This window comes from Clarias gariepinus, chromosome 5 (assembly GCF_024256425.1).
Source record: "Clarias gariepinus isolate MV-2021 ecotype Netherlands chromosome 5, CGAR_prim_01v2, whole genome shotgun sequence".
NCBI lineage: Eukaryota > Metazoa > Chordata > Actinopteri > Siluriformes > Clariidae > Clarias > Clarias gariepinus.
The window spans coordinates 27,959,961-27,978,960 of record NC_071104.1 but is presented as its reverse complement, the minus strand read 5'-3'; the positions used below and the strand labels follow the sequence as shown (position 1 = coordinate 27,978,960).

Sequence of the window (19,000 nt, the reverse complement as noted above, 5' to 3'; positions counted from 1 at the left end):
TTTGCATAAAAATATAAAGGAGCGAGTGTGACAAAGATACCAGAAGAACTCATATTCTCCAGCAAGCTCAGTAAAACCTAACAGCTGTTTTACTTATAGTACTGTGCATTTACAGCCATGCATATATTCTCCTGTAATGTTATTTATATATTAATTTTTAAGTTAGCCTATATATGGAAATTTTGTAGATAATTATGCAGTCATGATAAACATATATAACAAAATTTGGTACAGCATATAATATGGTGCCTAAGACTTTTGCACAGTACTGCATATCTGCTTGTTTATTTTGAACTACAGTACACTGGAATCCCCCGTCTCACTCCCGTTGTTAAAAAAAAGTAACTTAGTAACTTTTACTTTGAGTAAATTTTTAATGAGCCACTTTTACTCCAGTAGATTTTTAGACTGGTAACTTTATGTGTACTTCAGTAAAATTACACTGACGTGACAGTACTTTTACTTGAGCACAAAATTGTATTACTCTTTTCACCTCTGGGAACTGTGTACCAAATTTGTTGGTCATTTTCAGCTTTCTTAACTTTTCCTTACTTCATCATTTCTTAATCTAATTTCCATATATACTTCCATATATTCTTCTTACTTCTTGTTTCCTCCTTTTTGCCACTTTATTGTGCTAATGATATAATTCTGCCAACAGGTTTCAGCCTATAAAATAAAAAATCTCTAATACGGCTTCCTCGTGAAGTATAATTTCCTGTACATTCTGCTTTTTGCGGTGTCAGTCTTCTCTGGATTTGAACTTGCGCTCACGTTTCGAACCCTTTACGATTATTTACAGTTGAATTCCTGCGTAAATGTGCAAAAGTGTCTAAAGAGAGTTTAATGATCTATGCTGACTCATGGAAAAGGAGGAGAGACAGAGAGGCAGAAGGCTGGTTGCGGTGGCAGGTTTTGCTGATCCATAAAAAGAGTTGATGTGGGTTGGTGCCGCAGCCTCAGGTGCTGTGATGGAGGTAAAGCTGTAAAGCAGGCAGTAATGGAGGAAAGCTGTAAGGCTGGCACTAATGGGGTACGACTCTTTTGGAGGTCTGTCAGTAATTGAGTGGGAGGAGGTAGGGGTGGGTGGGGTGTTGGATGGGGAATGATCGCAGACTGGCATAGCGATGTGAAGAGGATTAAGAAGGAAGAGCCGATGTTCTTTCATGCTACTCAAACTCAGCTTAAACCTTCTGCTTAATTACATCACCCGTTCGGCATCTCTATCTCCCTCTCTCTCTCTCCTACGCCTCTTCCCTCCCACTCGGCCAATAAGACCTGGTTTAATCCCGCATTAGCGTTCACTAACCACTTGCAGAGGGCTGTGTGCTTTGAATTGATTTCCAGCTGTGTGCGTGTGTTTTACTCAGGGTTTTCTTGAGCAATCATTTTTTCAGCTTTCTGTGCATCAGCATGTGGTTTTCCCCATTTTAATGCTTATAGATGCATTTACTGTGTGTGTGTGTGTGTGTGTGAACACGTAGTACTACTACTCCAAGGTCAGTGAAGCTAGAACATTTATCAGTGGCAGCGGGAGCTACTTCGTGTACAAGAGAGACTGTAGAAGTTCCTCATGTCTAACCGAGTATAAAACCTCTCACCATGTGATTAGGCTGATATCCGAGGCTACAGGACATTAATTTATCGGCGGTGTAAAATGATTAAGAAGAATCCATGGTCGTAAATCTCTTTTCTTTTACTGTCTCATTTTTTTGTTCCGTTTTCCACTCGGGCATCTTCACCAAATGTGTTCCTTATGTATGTTTCAGAATCCACCACTATTGCTGACACGGTCACCCCAACTCTGGCCAAGCAAGAAGAATCCACCACAGCTCAGAGGACACCAGGTGAGTGGCACGCAAATCAAACCAATTTATGTTGATTTATGACCAAATTATGATGGTGCACAACCAGATACCATATGAAGCATATTATATATATATATTACATTAGATAGGGATGTGTTTTCATTTTCTAAGCACATACACTACCAGTCAAAAGTTTGGACACTCCTTCTAATTCCATGGCCTTCCATGGAATAATGCTTATTATTTCTTATTATTTCTCTCTACACTGTAAAACAATCCAACATATGCATTAATCTCCTTTGAACAGAAGATATTGAGATGTGTCTGCTACGTATGCTCTGTAAAGCCTTTAGAACAGCTCTAATCTAAGGTGATGTTAATTGGTGATTTCTGAGGCTGGTAACTCTAAACGAACTTCTCGGCAGCAGGTGTATGTTTTGGTCTTGCTTTCCTGGGATGGTCTTCATGAGATCCACTTTTATCACGGTGCTTGATGGGTTTTGCGAATGCACTTGACAATACGGTTCTTGCAAGAACTATTCCAGAACAGCTGATCTCCATGTTTTAAAAGAACCACTGTTGTTGTTGTTAATTAGTTCCATAATTTCATATTTGTTGGAATCTCCAGTGTTGTTCTAGAGTGTAGAAAATAAGTTATTAAACAAAAAAAAAAAAAATTACACTGAATCAAAAGCTGTGTCCAAACCTTTGGTTGGTACTGTGCATGTGGAATATTGGTTGGATTCATGGAAGAGAACGAGGAGGTTGTACTGGTTGAAGGAAAAATCGAGTACAGTATCATTCTGGACATTTTTATCATCAGAACACTTTCAGGTCGGTGCTGCAGAACTGCCCGTGTTGCAGCCTTGATAATAATAGATTGCACCAGCGTTTGTAGGGACTTTATGTGTCGATGAACAGCGGTATGCAGGAGGAGTGCTAACATTATGCTAAACAACCTGGCAGTGTTTGTGCCCCGTGTTTGGATTGATTGCTGATGGAGGACTGGTGCACAGCTCTATATAGATGAGGCCAGTGTGACTCCTCTTGGCTTAGATCCCGCTCTCTTATTCTCTTTCCCTCACTCTTCCTGGCTTTAAAGAGATAGGTAATCCGCCTCTGCACTCTCTACGGCATGCACTGAGTCATAAGATACTGCTTTGTAAAACATTTTTTCTGCTTAGATATATTTATAATTACAGCTGAATATATGGTACATGCACATCCTCTTTAAAAAGGGTCCATGTGCTGGAATTAGACTTTGGATTAATGGTAATGATATTTTGCACAATATGTCTTTACGGTAGCGGTGGCTTGCAGACTGTTCTGCGTGCCGACATGCTCAAAACTTTTTCACACTCTCTCAAACTGCGCCCAGAACGGATAGGAGCTGGGAGATGAAAAAAAAAACGTGGTGCACGTCAGCATTCACAGAAAGCACAGAAATAACTGGAGTGGTAGCCAGATTAGGTTTTTAACGACACAGCAACGTGTTTATTTGGAGCAAGCATGCAGTGGGCTATCGGGTAGGAAGTGCTGACAGCGACTTGAGAAAGAAGCTGAGAATAGGAATGACATAAGCTAGTTATTTATACATTTCCTTAGTTTAACTAGAGTGCTTAATTTCAGATTTCAAACACATTTAGCCTGGTGACTGAGGGTTAACTCACTCACCCATCGTCAGTACTGCTTAATCCGCTATACAGGGTCGTCTTATCCCAGGAGGCTTAGGGCATGAGGCGGGGAACACCCTGGTGCCTATCCATCACAGGGCACAAACGCATACACTTATACACACACTCATTCGCACACAACGGGCAATTTGGGAATGCCACTTAACGTAATCTGCATGTCTTTGGACTGTGGGAGGAAACCGGAGTACCCGGAGGAAACCCACCGAGCAAACTCCATGCACCCAGAAGCAGGAATTTTTGCCCAGACCCTGGAGATTCAAGGCGGCAGGGCTAAACACCGTGCTGGAAATCTGTTTCAGTATTAAGAAAAAGTTAAAACTATATATATATATACACACACACAGACAGATAGATAGATATAATTTTATAATATCTTTATATATTGGAAATTTCCACCGGTATGTCTCATATTTACTGCCTTTATTTAATTATTTTCCCATATTAATATATTTTCTTTGATTCGCAGTTCTATTGCTGTTGCAACAGATAAAGATTATTGAGTTTAACTATAATAAGTTGATTATAAATGTAATTGCAGTTTATGCTCATCTCCACCACTATAACGTCATTACAGAATAAATAATGTAATTGCAAAGCACCTGATTATATCAGAAGAATCCCTGAAGAAGTCCTGTATTGAACAGCACTACAGATACAGAACAAGTGAGAGAGAAAGAGAGAGAGAGAGAGAGAGAGAGAGAATCATTTCTCTCAGGGCCGGTTAAGTTCAGTTTCTGGAACGGGAATATGGATTTCACTGGTTAGAGAGGCAGAGGGCATAGATCAATGCTATGAAAGTGTGTGTGTGCGTCTGTGTGTGTCTGTGTGTGTGTGTGCACACGTGTTTTTGAATAATCGTACATTTTAGAGGGAAGGATATGGGTTTTTTAAAGGACTGAGTATAAACTGTTTCTGTGCTCCGTATTTCTCCCGTCCTTTTTCCAGCCCCCTCCACCATGTCCTCTCTGGGTGGACTGTGTGATTTTGAGGAGAACATGTGCGGCTGGACCCACGACCCCACAGGAGATGTGAACTGGGCACTGCATAGCCCCTCAAATCCTGGTCTGGACCTGCCCATGGACGCTGACGGTATGGAAGCCTTTCACTTACAGAACACATGCCGCGCTACACACACGCTACAAACTGTGACCAAAGAAAGCCATAACATTAACATTTTATTAAGTGTCCACTTATCCTGCATACAGGTTTAATGAAAAGATATCCTGCGCTGGCAATCGGCTATTATACTTCGAGATTCTAATTAGATTTGATCATAACAGATCGGAAGCAGTACAACCATTAACCTGCGCTCTGTCTGAAAGCCGGGGCTGTGCATCTCATTTAGTGTGGCCGCAGGTACAGGAAGTAGACGAGCAATAAATAACTGAATGCACGGTGAGTCACGAAGACTCTCATTTGCCTGTGTAAAAATACACACATGCAGGGACTATACTTCAGCCGTCTGTGTTATTGCTCAAGAGTAATTACGATGGTAGCTAAGGTCTGAAAATAGACGCAGTCCCTGTGTCATCATCTTTCCTGTGTAAAGAGCTCTGGTCATCTTTTTATCTGTCTCAAGCAAAGGAACGAGCTCTTAATGTAAATCATGAAACTCACCCACACCCACACACACACACACACACACAGCCCCTGCTCCTGAGGATCTCCCGTGTCAGAATGCAAGCTCTGTTTTTCCAATTGCAGACCTCCTTAATGACAGAATCAGAAGCTAGAGAGGAAAGTATTCTCCTCTGTTTAAAACATTACAAAAATCAGATCTTCCCTCGATCCTCCTTCCAATCAGCATCACCCTCCCTTTTCCTTCCTGCTGCTTTCCCCTCTCGAAGGAATAGTCACTCCACTTTCCACCTTTCCAAACAGAGGCCTCGACCTGTTTAACCCATCCACTTAATGATTCATGAACTCAGCGCACATGTTCTCAGACCTTCATGTTGGAACTGGAAGAAGAACCGAGGTGAAAGGGCACACATTCCGCCGGCTTAATTAACTCCACCGAAACATTGTAATGATGCTCATCGACCTGTCTGTCCTGCTCCAGTTCTTCTCTGTAGGCACATCACTGTGCTAAATAAGCGGCCCATCACAGTAAAGCTCCTTTACAAATGGCTAATTCATTATTATTCCCTGGATATAAAGCAGCAATCCTTATTGATTAGACACTCAGTAGGTTACTCACACCTATTACACTTATGTTAAGTTAAGAATTTGCCAGGTATAATAGAGTTCAGAGGTAAATTGTTTAAGATTCAGCTCTACAGCAGGGGTAAAGGATATAAATACTACATTATACTACTTTTTTTGTTTTCAGAGCTTGGAAAAATGTATTATTTTGATAAATATTTAATCCCTAAAACTCGGTATTATGCAGTGTAGAGTGAAATATCCTTTTAAACACAACCAAGGCAATATGATGAACTAAATTTTATTTCATATACAAACATGACTAAACAAAAAATGTAAAAAAAAAAAAATAAAATAAAAAAAGGGTCACACAGGCAAAGAAACAGCACAGACACACATGATCAAGTGTTTTTAGTTTTTTGATAAATTAGTTAGTTAGTTAGTTAGTTAATTGATAATATTATAATTATCATTAATTATAACAATATGCTAATTTTTAAGGGTGCTACATAAAGTATTGGTTCCCATATTTTGTTAGGGATCAAATTTTAATGTTATAAAGGTAATGACGGGATTTTTGTTCTACATGACATACACACACCGGCAAGGCTTTTCTACTGTATAAGCACATCATATAATATTATAATGATAATAATAATATATATTCGATATACAGCCCCTTAGTATATTCAATTTAATCGATTTAATCGTCATAGTTTTATGGATTAAACAAAGGGACATATATATAATTTTTGACACTCCTGTTCCTGTTGTTGTGATGTTGGTGATCCGTTGCTAGATATTAAATACAATCAGATTTCTTTAGAAGTATCACCAATTAAACAAATTTGCAAATTGAGCAGCCCTGTGACAAATCCTGAAAGCTAAACAGCATTATTCTGCCGAATAAAAGCCAAAGAGCAAACCCGCTTGTGTATCCAGAGTAGAATTTGTGTATCCTAAAGACTCTAATAGATCCTAATATTCCTAACCTGAGAGTTGTTCTCCTCACGTACATTAGCAGCGCTCACAGATGAGACACAATGAGCCCTAAATATAGAGACGGCAGCACTCAGTAACACGTGATCCGTTTAGTGCAGATGTTGTGATGATAGCTGTCGAGCTGTAAATGAAAGATACAGTGACGCTTCCTGGAGTTCAGTGGCGCTTCACAGCCCTCAGCTGGTGAGAGGATCACGGTGTCGCTCTGACAGCACACTATGAGTTTCAGTACCACACTGTTGCACTTTCACATAGCAGTGCGATAATGAATACATACTCATCCCGCATGATAAATCTTTTTTTGGGGGGGTTCTTATTATTATTAACATAGTTGACATGTTCATGTGCGTTAATCGCATTTATTGATTTGAGTTTGATTCGAAATTTTGAAAAATTATAATTTGTAATATAATTACAGGCCTACAATGTCAGTGCCTATGATTAATTATAATACATTATCGTTATTTCAATATTGAGCAATATTATACAATATTATTATTATGCAGTACTCGTATCTGCGTGTGACGTGCAAGTTACACAAGTTTGCATTTGTGATCATCAGTCTTACTCTAATGAGTCAGGGTGTGTGCAATTAGTTCTGGCTTGCCGAATATCCTGGGGGTTCACATATTCAGACCCTGGCAAATCTTTTCACACCCTCTCAGATGCCACACTGAGAGCTACAGGGAGCTGAGAGATGCAAAAAAGGTGGCAGACATCAGCATTCACTGGGTGCACAGAAATAATCTGTCTCTCTCTCTCTCCCATACACACACACACACACACACACACACACATAGAGGTCAGGCCTGCATTGAATTTAGTGTCTTTCTACTTCTATCAATAACCCCCCCTTCTCAATCCTCCTCCTTTTCAGACTACGGCAGCTTCCTGTACCTGGTGGCGAGTCCTAAGACCGAGCACAAGCGTGCGAAGCTCCTAAGCCCCATAGTGGAACCCGAGCAAGGGCCGCTCTGTCTGCTATTCCGCTACCAGCTCTCAGGAGAGGCGCAGGGGAGGCTGCAGGTCCTGATTCGCAATGACAATCAGGACGAGACCCTGCTCTGGACTCTGAAAACAGATCAGGACCACAAATGGAGAGAAGGACGAACCATCCTACCTCAGTCCCCTAGAGAGTACCAGGTGAGGACACGTAGTCTGTCAGGTCCTTCCTCAGAGTCCTGATTCATCTCTCCGTCAGGAGGAGGTGTGAGGCTGCTTGAGCTCTTTCGGTTTCTCATTATCAAGTGCTGACATTAGCTGACGATGGATCCCAGAAGTATATTTCCACATTATTTTAGGGAAGAATGAGTAATTAGAAACTCAGAACTAAGTGCCAACATTTGGAAAAGTTCACTGTGGCTTTAATTAATGCGCTTTTATGTTCTTTTTTATTTTATGGGTAAACCTTTTTTATTATTATAACGTACATTTACTCATATTAAAATCAACTAGATAGAGTGCATCCATTTTAAATGTAGGCCATTAAAGGTCCTATGATTTACTGTTTTTTAAGTTAACACAGGTCACAGAGCTCCAGCTGAAATATCCTTTCAGAAAATACATTCTTAATACCTCACACCAATGTGTCTTTTCAGTGTCTGTGTAAATGAACAATTGCTGTGGCCCGCCCTGGCCAAGGAACCTCAAGCTGAGTAACACGCTGGGAGAGAGGCTGTTCTCATATGAGGTCACAATAGGGGAAACATTTTAATTGGACTGTTCAAGCGCAGCTCAAATATAACAATGCAAACAAGAACAACAAGAAGAAGCAGAGTCCACACACACACACACACACACACACACACACACACACACCCCTAATGTCTACAAATGAGTAAAAATACAATTTGACAATACATCATTAATAACATTTAAACGTTTAGAGTTAAACTAATAGAAAAGTTTTGTACAGTATGTCCGGACACATTGAAGAATCCTAGGCATTTAGAGGGTCGACCGGTACATAGTGTGCAGTGGGGATTTGTCTCTGATCAGTCGTCGTTGCGTAACTAAGACAACAGTAATATCCTCATATGTCTGATATTTTTGCCTCTATTTGCTCAGGTTGTCATCGAGGGCTTGTTTGAGCATGGCAGCCAAGGCCACATCTGGATCGATAATATCCACATGAGTGCTAGCACAGAGCTGGAACAGTGCACTGGTAAGTCCTGCAAATTCCCCCTTCTTTTTTTCCATTTCACCTTCTGTATGTCTATCTGTTCATCCGTTATCAGTTAAGCATATCTCATGACATGGCGTTGCAGAAAGTTTAGTGCAGAAAAGAGTGAGCTCTTCAAGTTCCCTCTTCACACTGATGAATCTAGGTCACACTTGCCTTGTGGGCTCTGATCCTAATCTGGGTTTAATCAGATTTTTCTTCTTGTTTGCAATTAGAGCTTTTCAGATTTGAGGCAGGGAATTATTAGACAGCCATCTTGTCTGTCATGGATTTAGTTTTTGGTTTTTGTAGATCCACACAGAGAACTCAGCAATGATCCTCTGTGTGTGTGTGTGTGTGTGTGTGTGTGTGTGTGTGCCTCTTATAGAGGAAAAACACAGGATTCCCTCTGTGAAATCTTGTCCCACACTTTTCTCCCTGTACAAAAAGGCCAGATAATTAATATGTGTGTTGCACTGCACACAATCTCCTTTAATCCAAGCTCTGGGAGTCATATTATCAATTAGTGGTGTTCGACTTGAACACGGCAGCGCTCGCACCCGTGCCAAATCAGTCCCCGCTCTCTGTGCACAGCTTTTTCTAATTGTGCCTGCATTCCAGACTTTTCCAAACACCCCTTCTGTGTTTTCTGAGCATGTCCAGAGCACACACGCACCCGTTCCTCTCTGTTGTCTATCTCTTCATTTTCCACTCTCTCTTCCTCTCTCTCTTGCACAGCCACTCCCCGCACTGTAATGCGCAGATCTAAAGGGCCTCATGCTTATTGCCCTAGTCAGCTGGCATTCACTATTAATGGGACACTCTTGCATTTTTCAATCTAATCTCCACGTCGTGTTTTTTTGATGGCTATTAAAAAAAATAAAAAACAAGTCTGTGTATTTCCCTGTACTACGAACAGAAAGAGAACTGGAAATCTCTTCTAATGGCAGTCTAAGGGCAGTTGTAAGGACCTCAATACCCAGGCACAGTGTTATATGAATTTATTAGTTTAAGAGTTTTGAAAATAAAACCCTGTATCATTTTGTTCCTTTTCGAGATTAGACCACATTTCCAGCTGGAGGAATTTGTGGTTATCCATTACAGTGTAGTTATGTGCTTATGATTGCATGTGGATGCCACAAAACCTCAGGGAAAGCTCCTAATAACGCAATTACTATTACAGCATTGCTTCTGTGTGGGAAGTTAAACACAACAATCCAAGATCTACTTATACGTCTGTCTCATCTGACCACTGTTAAATGACGGGATTTAAGAAATTCCCATATGCTTTAATTGTCAGTCAGTTCAAAGTCAGTTCAAAATGGCTGGATGTTTTTTTTTTTTGTTTTCTTTCTCTAGCGTTTAAAGTTCTTAACCAGATGCAGGGTTGAAAAGATAATGAAAAATTCTTTTAACGACTCCGTGCAATGAAAGGTGGACCATCAAAGATCAATGCATAACTTGAATGAAAGTCAGTCTATATAATTTGTACCAGACACTCGGATTGTTTTGCGTTTCACGGTTTTTAATCAGTTCTTTCCACAGTCTAATTTCTTTTTTTTGTATATTTCTCTGATTTCAGAACCTTTCCCTGCCTTTCCACCTGAGATGACTGGTGAGTTTTTTTTTTGTTTGTCATGTTCCCACGCTAATGATTGTCGTGCAGATGTTTACGCTTCCTGCTTGTTGCCCAGCACAGCTTGCAGCAGCTGATTTGCTCTGGTTGTGTCTTTATTGTGATCGAAATAATGCACAAGAGCTTCACATATACATGTTTCTATTATAGCAGGCCGAAGCAGATCCGTTGTCTGTGAGACGCGTGTGTCTATGTCCGTTTTTTCGGCATCATCATATCATCGTTCTCATCTTGCCATTCGCAGCATGGACAGAATCTCAGCATGCAAATGAAAACTCATGTGAAAGAGTCCGTGATGTTTTGTGGTCGGTATTGTGGTGATGAAATGTGATGATCACGACGCACCGGCACCTTTTCACCGCACATTTAGCACCAGTGCATTGTCCTGACCTTAAACAAGCTGACAGCTTTAGACAGCAAGTTTAGACAAGTTATCGCTCTGTAGTCAGCTGGAGAGGTTGCGAGAGATGGAGTCAGTGTGTTCGGCAGTGTGCGGCAGTTCCATAAGCCCTATTAGTGCGCAGGCTCTCTAATGACGTATCATCACACGCTCTTCTCTATCTCATTCTCTCTCCGTATATTTTCCGCTGCCTAATATTCCTCTCTGGGTTTCCCTCACTCCGAATCCTGTATACCACCCCCCCTCATCTCTCTTTCTCTCTTTCTCTCTCTCCTGCTGGCTCTCTGGATGAATTCAGCACCATATAAGGAGCGCTTTCGACTCAGGAGACTGAATTCTTAGTGGAATTCACTTTCTTTTCAGTGGCTGCCCATTTCCTTAGACAGCTCCTGGAGAAATGAGGCAGATACACGGACAACTCGAATTACACGCTTGTTTTACTTTTGAATTCAGAGACGGAAAATTAGATCAGATGAAGGTGGTGATGTTAGTTGGGGGGGGGGGGGGTGTGTCAGTGGCAGGGATTCGCTAGATCCAGTGTGTGTATGTGCGTATGTTTGTGTAGAGAAGAAAGAAAGATGGGTGAGTTGTTTGACTGCGATGCTGGATGGGGTTCATGGGAGTTTGGCTTGAGGCAGACGAAGCTGGCACTGATCTATGCATGAAAGAGCAGGCAACGCACACGGACACATAACAGCACATCAGGATTTTAGTGTATGCATGTGCACGCTCACTCACATACCACCGTACACGGTGACACTTTAATAAAAACTCTCTCTCTCTCTCTGTCTCTAGCTGAGAATTTGGCTTTGTCTTGTAGACAGCTTCTGTCATGACATAGGATTTGACCAAATAGGAAAACTCTTTCATCTCTATTCTGTTCGAGTATGTTAGATTAATGCTACAAGGAAAAACAAACAAACAAACAAAAACTTATCTATGACACAAACACGTAACATCATAAATTACCACAAAACTCCTGATCTGGTTCAGCAAAAATGTGGAAAAGCTTTAATCAGCTATCAGCTTGAACTAATCCCAAATGGCAAAGGGCTAGGGAGAGGCAACATGCATGCACATCTGCCTGTCTGTGTGCAGCGACTGTCCGTTTCGTTTCTGTGCGGCGAATCAAAGCCAAGAACCAATATAACAAAAATAACAATCATAAAAATCAGTCATGCTGGCATTAAGCGATGCAGTCTGCATGCTTCTCTACCCCAAGCCAACTTTTCTGTGTCTGTCCACCAGGGGGAGCCCTTCCTGGCATGAGTGATCCCACTGTAGACACTACAGTGTCCCTGCAGCCCATGCCTACCTACTGGTATTACGTTATAGCCGGAGGGGGCGCACTGGTGCTACTGGCCTTCATCACGCTCCTCATGGCGCTGTGCTGCCATCGCTACCACCTGGCTGCCAAGAAGAGCCAGCACTCGGTGTCCTACCACAGCACCCATTACCCAGGTGGCACTTCTACGGCGCCCGCAGTGGAGCCCATGCTGACCATTAGACAGGAAAAACACGAGCCGTGCTCCCAGTGATAAGTAGAGAAGGAGTGATGGAGACTGAGACTATCGAGAGGCTCCTAGACTCTCTCTCTCTTTCTCTCTGGCTATTATTCTGTTGCTTCATAACTAACACCCGGCACAGACGCCCAGTGACGCACCTGCAGTGCCCTTCAGGAAGGATTTTGCACCCGAGGATGACCTACGCACCGTTTATTCTGGAGATGTATAAAAAAATCAAAAAACATTGGTGAAAGCAGACTCGTAAAAGCATGTAGTCGTTTAAATTAAGAGAACTTGACACATAGTTGTGGCCCTTTGGGAACTTTCAGATGTATATGGATCTCTAATTGGAGTTTTGCAGCGTTTACAGTTCCAGTACAGAGTTTGTTGAGAAGAGACTTAGGTCTATCCAGAGTCCTGAGTGGCAGAAAGCCACCTATGTGTGTGTGTGTGTGTGTGTGTGTGTGTGTGTGTGTGCGCGTGCTTCTCTCACTCCCTGGGTCTCCCTGGAGAGAGCGGCTGGATGGGAACCTGACTTGGCAGTGTTCTGAGCTCCTGCTTGTGACCAGTTCTGTTGCCAAGAGGAAAAATGCTGTGCAGTGCTGCCAGAACCACTGAGAGAGGAAAAGCAGAAAAGTGATATGACAAAAAAAATGCAAGAAGGAAAGCTTTGTCACATTAAAATGTTAGCGTGTGGACTGAATAATGCACGCACATGCACGTACACAGACACTTGGCAAGGAAGAAAGAGTATAATTGGGAAAAAATAGTTGAAGATGCCAGCAGTGTAAGAGTCTTTTTTTTTTTGGTTTTATTTCATTTTATTTTTTTTTTTTTATAAAGGAATGTGGCTTTGTGTGCCTTGTTGGTCCACGTGTGTGTGTGTATGTGTGGGTGGATGGATGGATATATATAAGTGTTCTGTAGGTGCATGGGTGCAGTTGCTATCCCAGACTCCTAAATGTTTTACCTTGCTCTTACTTTTCCTACGAGTCTGTCTCCTAACCGAAGGGCGAATCCAGAAGGAAGATCTATATCTGTCTGTTGATGTGTACATTTTATTTCCTGACTGTCTATGAAGCTCTGTAACCTGCTTTGTGTCTATAAAGATGTTTGATTTTTCTATATGCAAAAGTTATGTGACCCTGCCTTAGCCAGCCCTACACCTCTGAGCAACCCACAATCTTTAAGTCTCATCATTGGCCTTAAATATACAAGTGGCACAGGGCTGTTCAAAAGCCAGTCACTACAGAGCCTCAGTTTTTTGCAGAAAATACTTAATGTAGTTTACTAAATGTACTTTATATGCTAGTTATTTTCTGTAATATTTTTATATCCGACTCAATATGGCACGGTTGCTGGTGAAAGGCTAAATGGAGACGCATATGCACATGACTGATGCACTGATTACCGTTCGGCGTTCTTCGGTAGCCGATCACGTCTGTCGAATTCTGTTGCTGTTTTGACTGCTTTAGGCTGTTTTCATGGCTTGTATGGAAGCGGAGAGAGAAACTCAAGCTGTGAATGTGAACGTGTGGCTTTGCTTGGCTGCTCCGCTTCATGTTTGACGGTGGTGGGGCTTTGCCATGTTCGATAGCACCGCAGAGAGTGAGAGAACTTACAGACTCTTTACGTCTCAACACTGCACACTGTGTCGGATCTGACGGCTTTCCTTTACGGTTCCGCTGTATCTCAAATATACAGAGTTATTTTTGTGCAATTATCATATTTGGAAATGTGTTTATATGGCATTACAACCTTGATGTTTGATGATGATGTGCATACTGTAATACATGTTCATTCTAAAAGTGTCTGATAGCTTTAAAGTGTATGTTCTTGACTTGAGTATGAAAGTGTTTTTTTGACAATCCCCTACTGAAATGTGATTACTTATTACAAACGTACTGATTCTATTAAGATCATCATTGAAAATCGGTGCCAATCAAAGATGTTCATTATATTCTATGATATTATATTGGATATTATATTGAGTAAACACACAACACAGCCAAGATGCACGGCCTAGAGCAAGATCCATAAACATTCCGTAAAACATCTTATTCCCTTTAGTTATAAAGTGTTTGAGGCATCATCCATTATGAAGGAAAGCTGGCCTTTAGGTAGATGCTTCAGGTTTTGGCAGCATCAGATGCATTTTGGGATTAAAGGAGAATGTAAATCCCCCCAAATCTTCTCATGTCCTCCATATGGCAATAGGTGAAAATAATCCTCCATTACAGAGATGCAGCCCATTTTCGCCCCATTAATCTGCTCTTCAGAAAAGAATGCATGGAAAGGTGGAAGGAGAGATGAAAGCGAGAGGTCGGTCTAAAGATACACCAGCTCTGATTCGGCCCTGGAGTCTGAAGGGGTTTGCTTAAGAACACAAAAGCACATGAAAGCCGCTTGCAGACAGCCAGATAGAGCACCTGACCTGGCAGACCCGTGATGACGCTGGGAGAGAGAAAAAAAGTATTCTCTTGCTCCATGTTCCGTCTTTTCTTCCCTTAATCCCTGCGTACATAAGATCCTTGTTAAGAAAATTACCACCACTTTAAAGAGGCCAGGATTCAAGCAGGCCTGTCTATCATGCATAAAGCATGCTGTCATTATGGCTTTTGTTTAAGATTAAATGATAAAAGTACAATGATGTAGTTTTTTTTTTAAGTGATGGCAGCACTAATACTGGCTTCAAAGCTTTTTATCTTGCAAACAATGCAAAAAAAAAAAAAATCAACCTCCATCGGAGTGCTTAGCCCTTTCTATAAAGAATGATGTCACTGTCAATTTGTCTCGTGAAGTGCCAATAAGAAATCCACCCTCCATTTCCGTCTCAGTGTTCATTTCCTTTATTCTGCCTGTGAGTCTAGCTCATGGGCTCATGTGTTTTATTCTGACATGAGGCTTTTTTACACAGACTACCCAATAATAATACCATCAAAGTGTTTGATTTTCCTGTAGGAACGCCAGCTTTGGATGGTTTTATTTATGAGGAGTTTTTTTTTCTCCCCGTCTCTGAAACTGACAGGTTAGCAGAAATACAATCCGGTCTTGATGTGCTTTTATATCAATCACGGCTGCCCCGTGCGATTTCTGCGTTGCTCTAAATATTTCTAATTAGATAATGGGTCGATTGCATTTTATTAAGCCTGCCGTAAGCATTCTTTCTCTGGGCCTTTTTCCTTTTGCTGTCCATCAAATGATATTAATGAGCAAAAGCACTTAGGTCCGCCTGGCCGTGTACCGGCCTCACAGTGCCAAGAGCCTGCATCAGCACAAAAACACACTGTGTATGCACAGTCTGATGTGTAGCTTTAGAAAAAATATGTCTTTTTAATATTATTTAAGGTAGTCATATTTGAATATGTTTCAGTTTTGATTTTGTTTGTTTTTTTTACGTGTGCGTGAGTAAAAATGTTCATAGTCTTATACCGATACCGATCTGATACGTACATCTGTGCCTGTGTGCTCCCTGCATCCTCTCTTTGTGTATGTTTGGTCTTGACTGGGATTGTCTGTTTATGTGCCATTTCTGCGCTGCACTTCAGCCTGTTTCAAAAAGATTTGAGGAATATTTTAGCCTGTCGAATTTTATGGTCTTGGAAAACGTTGTGCGGAATGTAATAATAAAGTGATATTTTTCTACAAACTGTATCTGGGCTGTTTTGTAATGTCACAATCCTGCACTTTATGTGTATTTGTTGGTTGATTGCGGTTGGCATTTTTTTCATTATGCTGGTGCTTAAAATGTAAAATGTACTGCATATGTGTCAGTTCTGCTTCAGTGAATAGCCAATAAACAGTGTGTTACTGAGGATGCTTAAACTTGTATTTTCATGCAGTTAGAGCTGAAGTCATACTAGAACGCACTCATTTAGCAACAATAAAAAAAACAAAACATGCAAGGTTATTCTCTTATGTTTTGTGTGTATTCTCTCAAGCTGAATCCAACTAAAATAGCTCCTTATTTTTGTTTCATGTCCAGATCGAAGACCTGTCGAATTTGGGAACAATCCTCTGTTTCATGACAGGAATCGCGTAGATCAAGGTGAGCCTTTTTCTTTAGTGGGTGTAGCTTGTTGTATCTAATAACCTAATCAATTGTTTAAGAGCCGCATGAGGATATTAAAAACGTTTATTATAAACCCCAGGGATTCAGAGGCACAGAGGCAATAACAGATGGAGCCATATGTTTTCTATTCCAACTAAACTGTGTCATGTGACTCACAATGTCCTCCATGTCGGTAGGTTTTTCGTTTTCGGCGTGGAGCACACCCGAGCCTTCACGTAGCCCTCCAGTGACGCGCGTCTCTGAGAAGGACAACGCCTGGCTGCTAACTCTGGACCCCATCCTGGTCACCATCATCGTGATGAGCTCTCTGGGTGTGCTGCTGGGCGCCGTGTGTGCCGGCCTCCTGCTGTACTGCACCTGCTCCTACAACGGCCTCTCGTCCAGGAGCTCCACCACGCTCGAGAACTACAACTTCGAGCTGTACGACGGCATCAAGCAAAAGGTGATCAACCAACAACGCTGCTGCTCAGAAGCCTGAAGTCTCGCTGTGACCATTACAGCTCAATTACAGACTGTGAATGAACCTCACTGTCCTGCCAATGGCCCACCTGCCACTCAGAGCAGATCTCTGATTTGCCAACATGATTCACAGGTGCTCCCAGTGGACTGTGGGAAAATATCAACACATATCAATTGAATGCCTATCCCAAAAATAATGAACAAAAATTTTAAAAAAGTGTATATGAATATAGATTTGTAAAGATAAAAAAAAAAAGATCTAAAAGTGGTTAATGGGAGTTAGAAGTGAGTGGCACTAGAGCTTTGTAAACGGATCATCGCTTGTGACGTCTTGGCCTCCATTTTGTGAAAGACGTGGTCTAGATGATTGTGGACATGTTGTTTAGTTTTAGACCTGTGTCTTTATGCACATCTGCTTGAGTTTTTGCTCTGTACCATAGCCATTCTTCTGCCATCTTTTTGAGCTGTGTCAAAACCTTTTTAAGCCAGTCTTACACTTATGTTGAGTCTGTTTTCCGTTGTGGTTCATTGTTATCAGAAGCGGGTAGATGAAGAAACCGAAATGTTGTATTACATTTGGAAGAAAAACCCTTTGGCCCAGTAAGTTAGATTTAAGTATTAAGATTGTCTATGGTGTTCTTTTGCTTTTGTTCGTTGGATCTATACACATGGCATAACGCCGTGTGAAGCACTGAAGCTTCGTTTTAATTGCAACCTATGGATTGCGAAGAGCCACTGAGTTCGAGTGTTGGAGACATGGGAGAAAGACGAGGCTTATCCGCCCACGGACAGACGGTCTTCACTACATTCTAGCTCCCTTATCCTGTACCCTAAAGTAAAAGGACTTGGCAAAGAAAAAGAGACTTCATTAAGGAAGCTGGAAAAACAAATCCCCAAGCTTCTTATATGGACCCACAAGTGAGCCTTAAGCGAACTGTCTTTGGAGGAGAGCCATTGAAAAACACCAGTTCTTGGGTTTAAAACCTCCAGGGCCTTGGTGAAATTGGGCCTTATGTTTTCTTTCATTTCACACCTTTTCACACACAATGTTACATTATGAGCTGTTGAATAAAGGTAAAAGATCAACGAAACCACGAGAGCAGGTTTGCGGTAAAAGTAAAATTTTTGCGGCGTGTTTGTCTCGTCAGATGGGAGAGGGAATGCGATAATATGTGTTCATATCGCTTCATTGTACCCACTGGCTGCCCTGGCAGCACCCTACAGAGGCATGCTGGGAGCTCTCAGGGTTGTGGTGGAGTGTACTGATTAGGAAACTCTGAACGCAGAAACAGATAAGAATTGCTTAGCTGCTTTAGAGAAGTGAGAAAGAGTGAAAGAAAGAATGAAAAAGAGGGAGAGACATTCTGTCCAGTTCTGTTGTCACTGGACATTGTTGACTCTTTTCCAAGTGCCTTGGAGCTCTGACCTGTTTTAGCTTTGCTGCAGAGGTGTGAGAGTATTACCTCTTCTGTCTGGGACAGGGGGTCAACACTAAAAGACGTGGAAATCCCGGCACTGGTCAGATGATTCAAAATTTCCTGTTTGTAGACTTTGTACAGAAATATGTTCTTTTTATTGGTATTATTATTATTATTATTATTATTATTATTATTTAATAAAGGATGAATAACTGATACACATGTGATGTGGGATGTCATTTTACTTCATTTAACATGAATAAAAAATTGGGTAATTTACTCAGGTCATTTTCGTCTTTCCATGCTAAGTCCATTTTTGTGTGTTCTTAAAGCTACAAAATCACTTACTCACACATTTACTCACACAATGAACGCCTGCAGTCTGAAAGCTCACGACCACCCACACTCCCCAGCCATTTCACTCTCCCTCCCATATCCCCAGGTTCCTGTGAGGGCATATTACTCATCACACCGCGGCCCATTCATTTAGGAGTTAGTCATCATCTGTTTAAGGTTTTCCCACTACATGCACACAGACACTCACCGAACATCGGATTCAGTAAATGAGTTTCACCTTCTCCTCCATGTCCTCCTCTTCCCTTTTGCAGAAAAACAGAATACAAAAATATGCTTCAGTGTTCTGTGATCTTGAGGGAAGGAAGGATGAACTCATTGGTTTACAGACTCTACCTTTTATCTAGTA

The 19,000-nt window shown here is 41.4% G+C and overlaps 1 protein-coding gene across 2 annotated transcripts in view; it reads left to right on the top strand.

Moving 5' to 3' along the window:
* The window catches only part of nrp2b (neuropilin 2b), a 73,454-nt gene extending 54,873 nt beyond the window's left edge, over positions 1 to 18,581 (top strand). Inside the window, exons 11-17 of one of the 2 annotated variants that reach the window (XM_053497137.1) lie at positions 1,770 to 1,847; positions 4,448 to 4,591; positions 7,524 to 7,789; positions 8,714 to 8,810; positions 10,390 to 10,422; positions 16,334 to 16,396; positions 16,597 to 18,581. In XM_053497137.1, the coding sequence (XP_053353112.1) occupies positions 1,770 to 1,847; positions 4,448 to 4,591; positions 7,524 to 7,789; positions 8,714 to 8,810; positions 10,390 to 10,422; positions 16,334 to 16,396; positions 16,597 to 16,898 (983 nt within the window). In that variant the 3' untranslated portion in view covers positions 16,899 to 18,581. Of the gene's footprint in view, positions 1 to 1,769; positions 1,848 to 4,447; positions 4,592 to 7,523; positions 7,790 to 8,713; positions 8,811 to 10,389; positions 10,423 to 12,091; positions 15,998 to 16,333; positions 16,397 to 16,596 lie in introns of those variants that run through there. The other variant, XM_053497139.1, reaches the window with a different exon arrangement.
* The last annotated feature ends 419 nt before the right edge of the window (positions 18,582 to 19,000 follow it).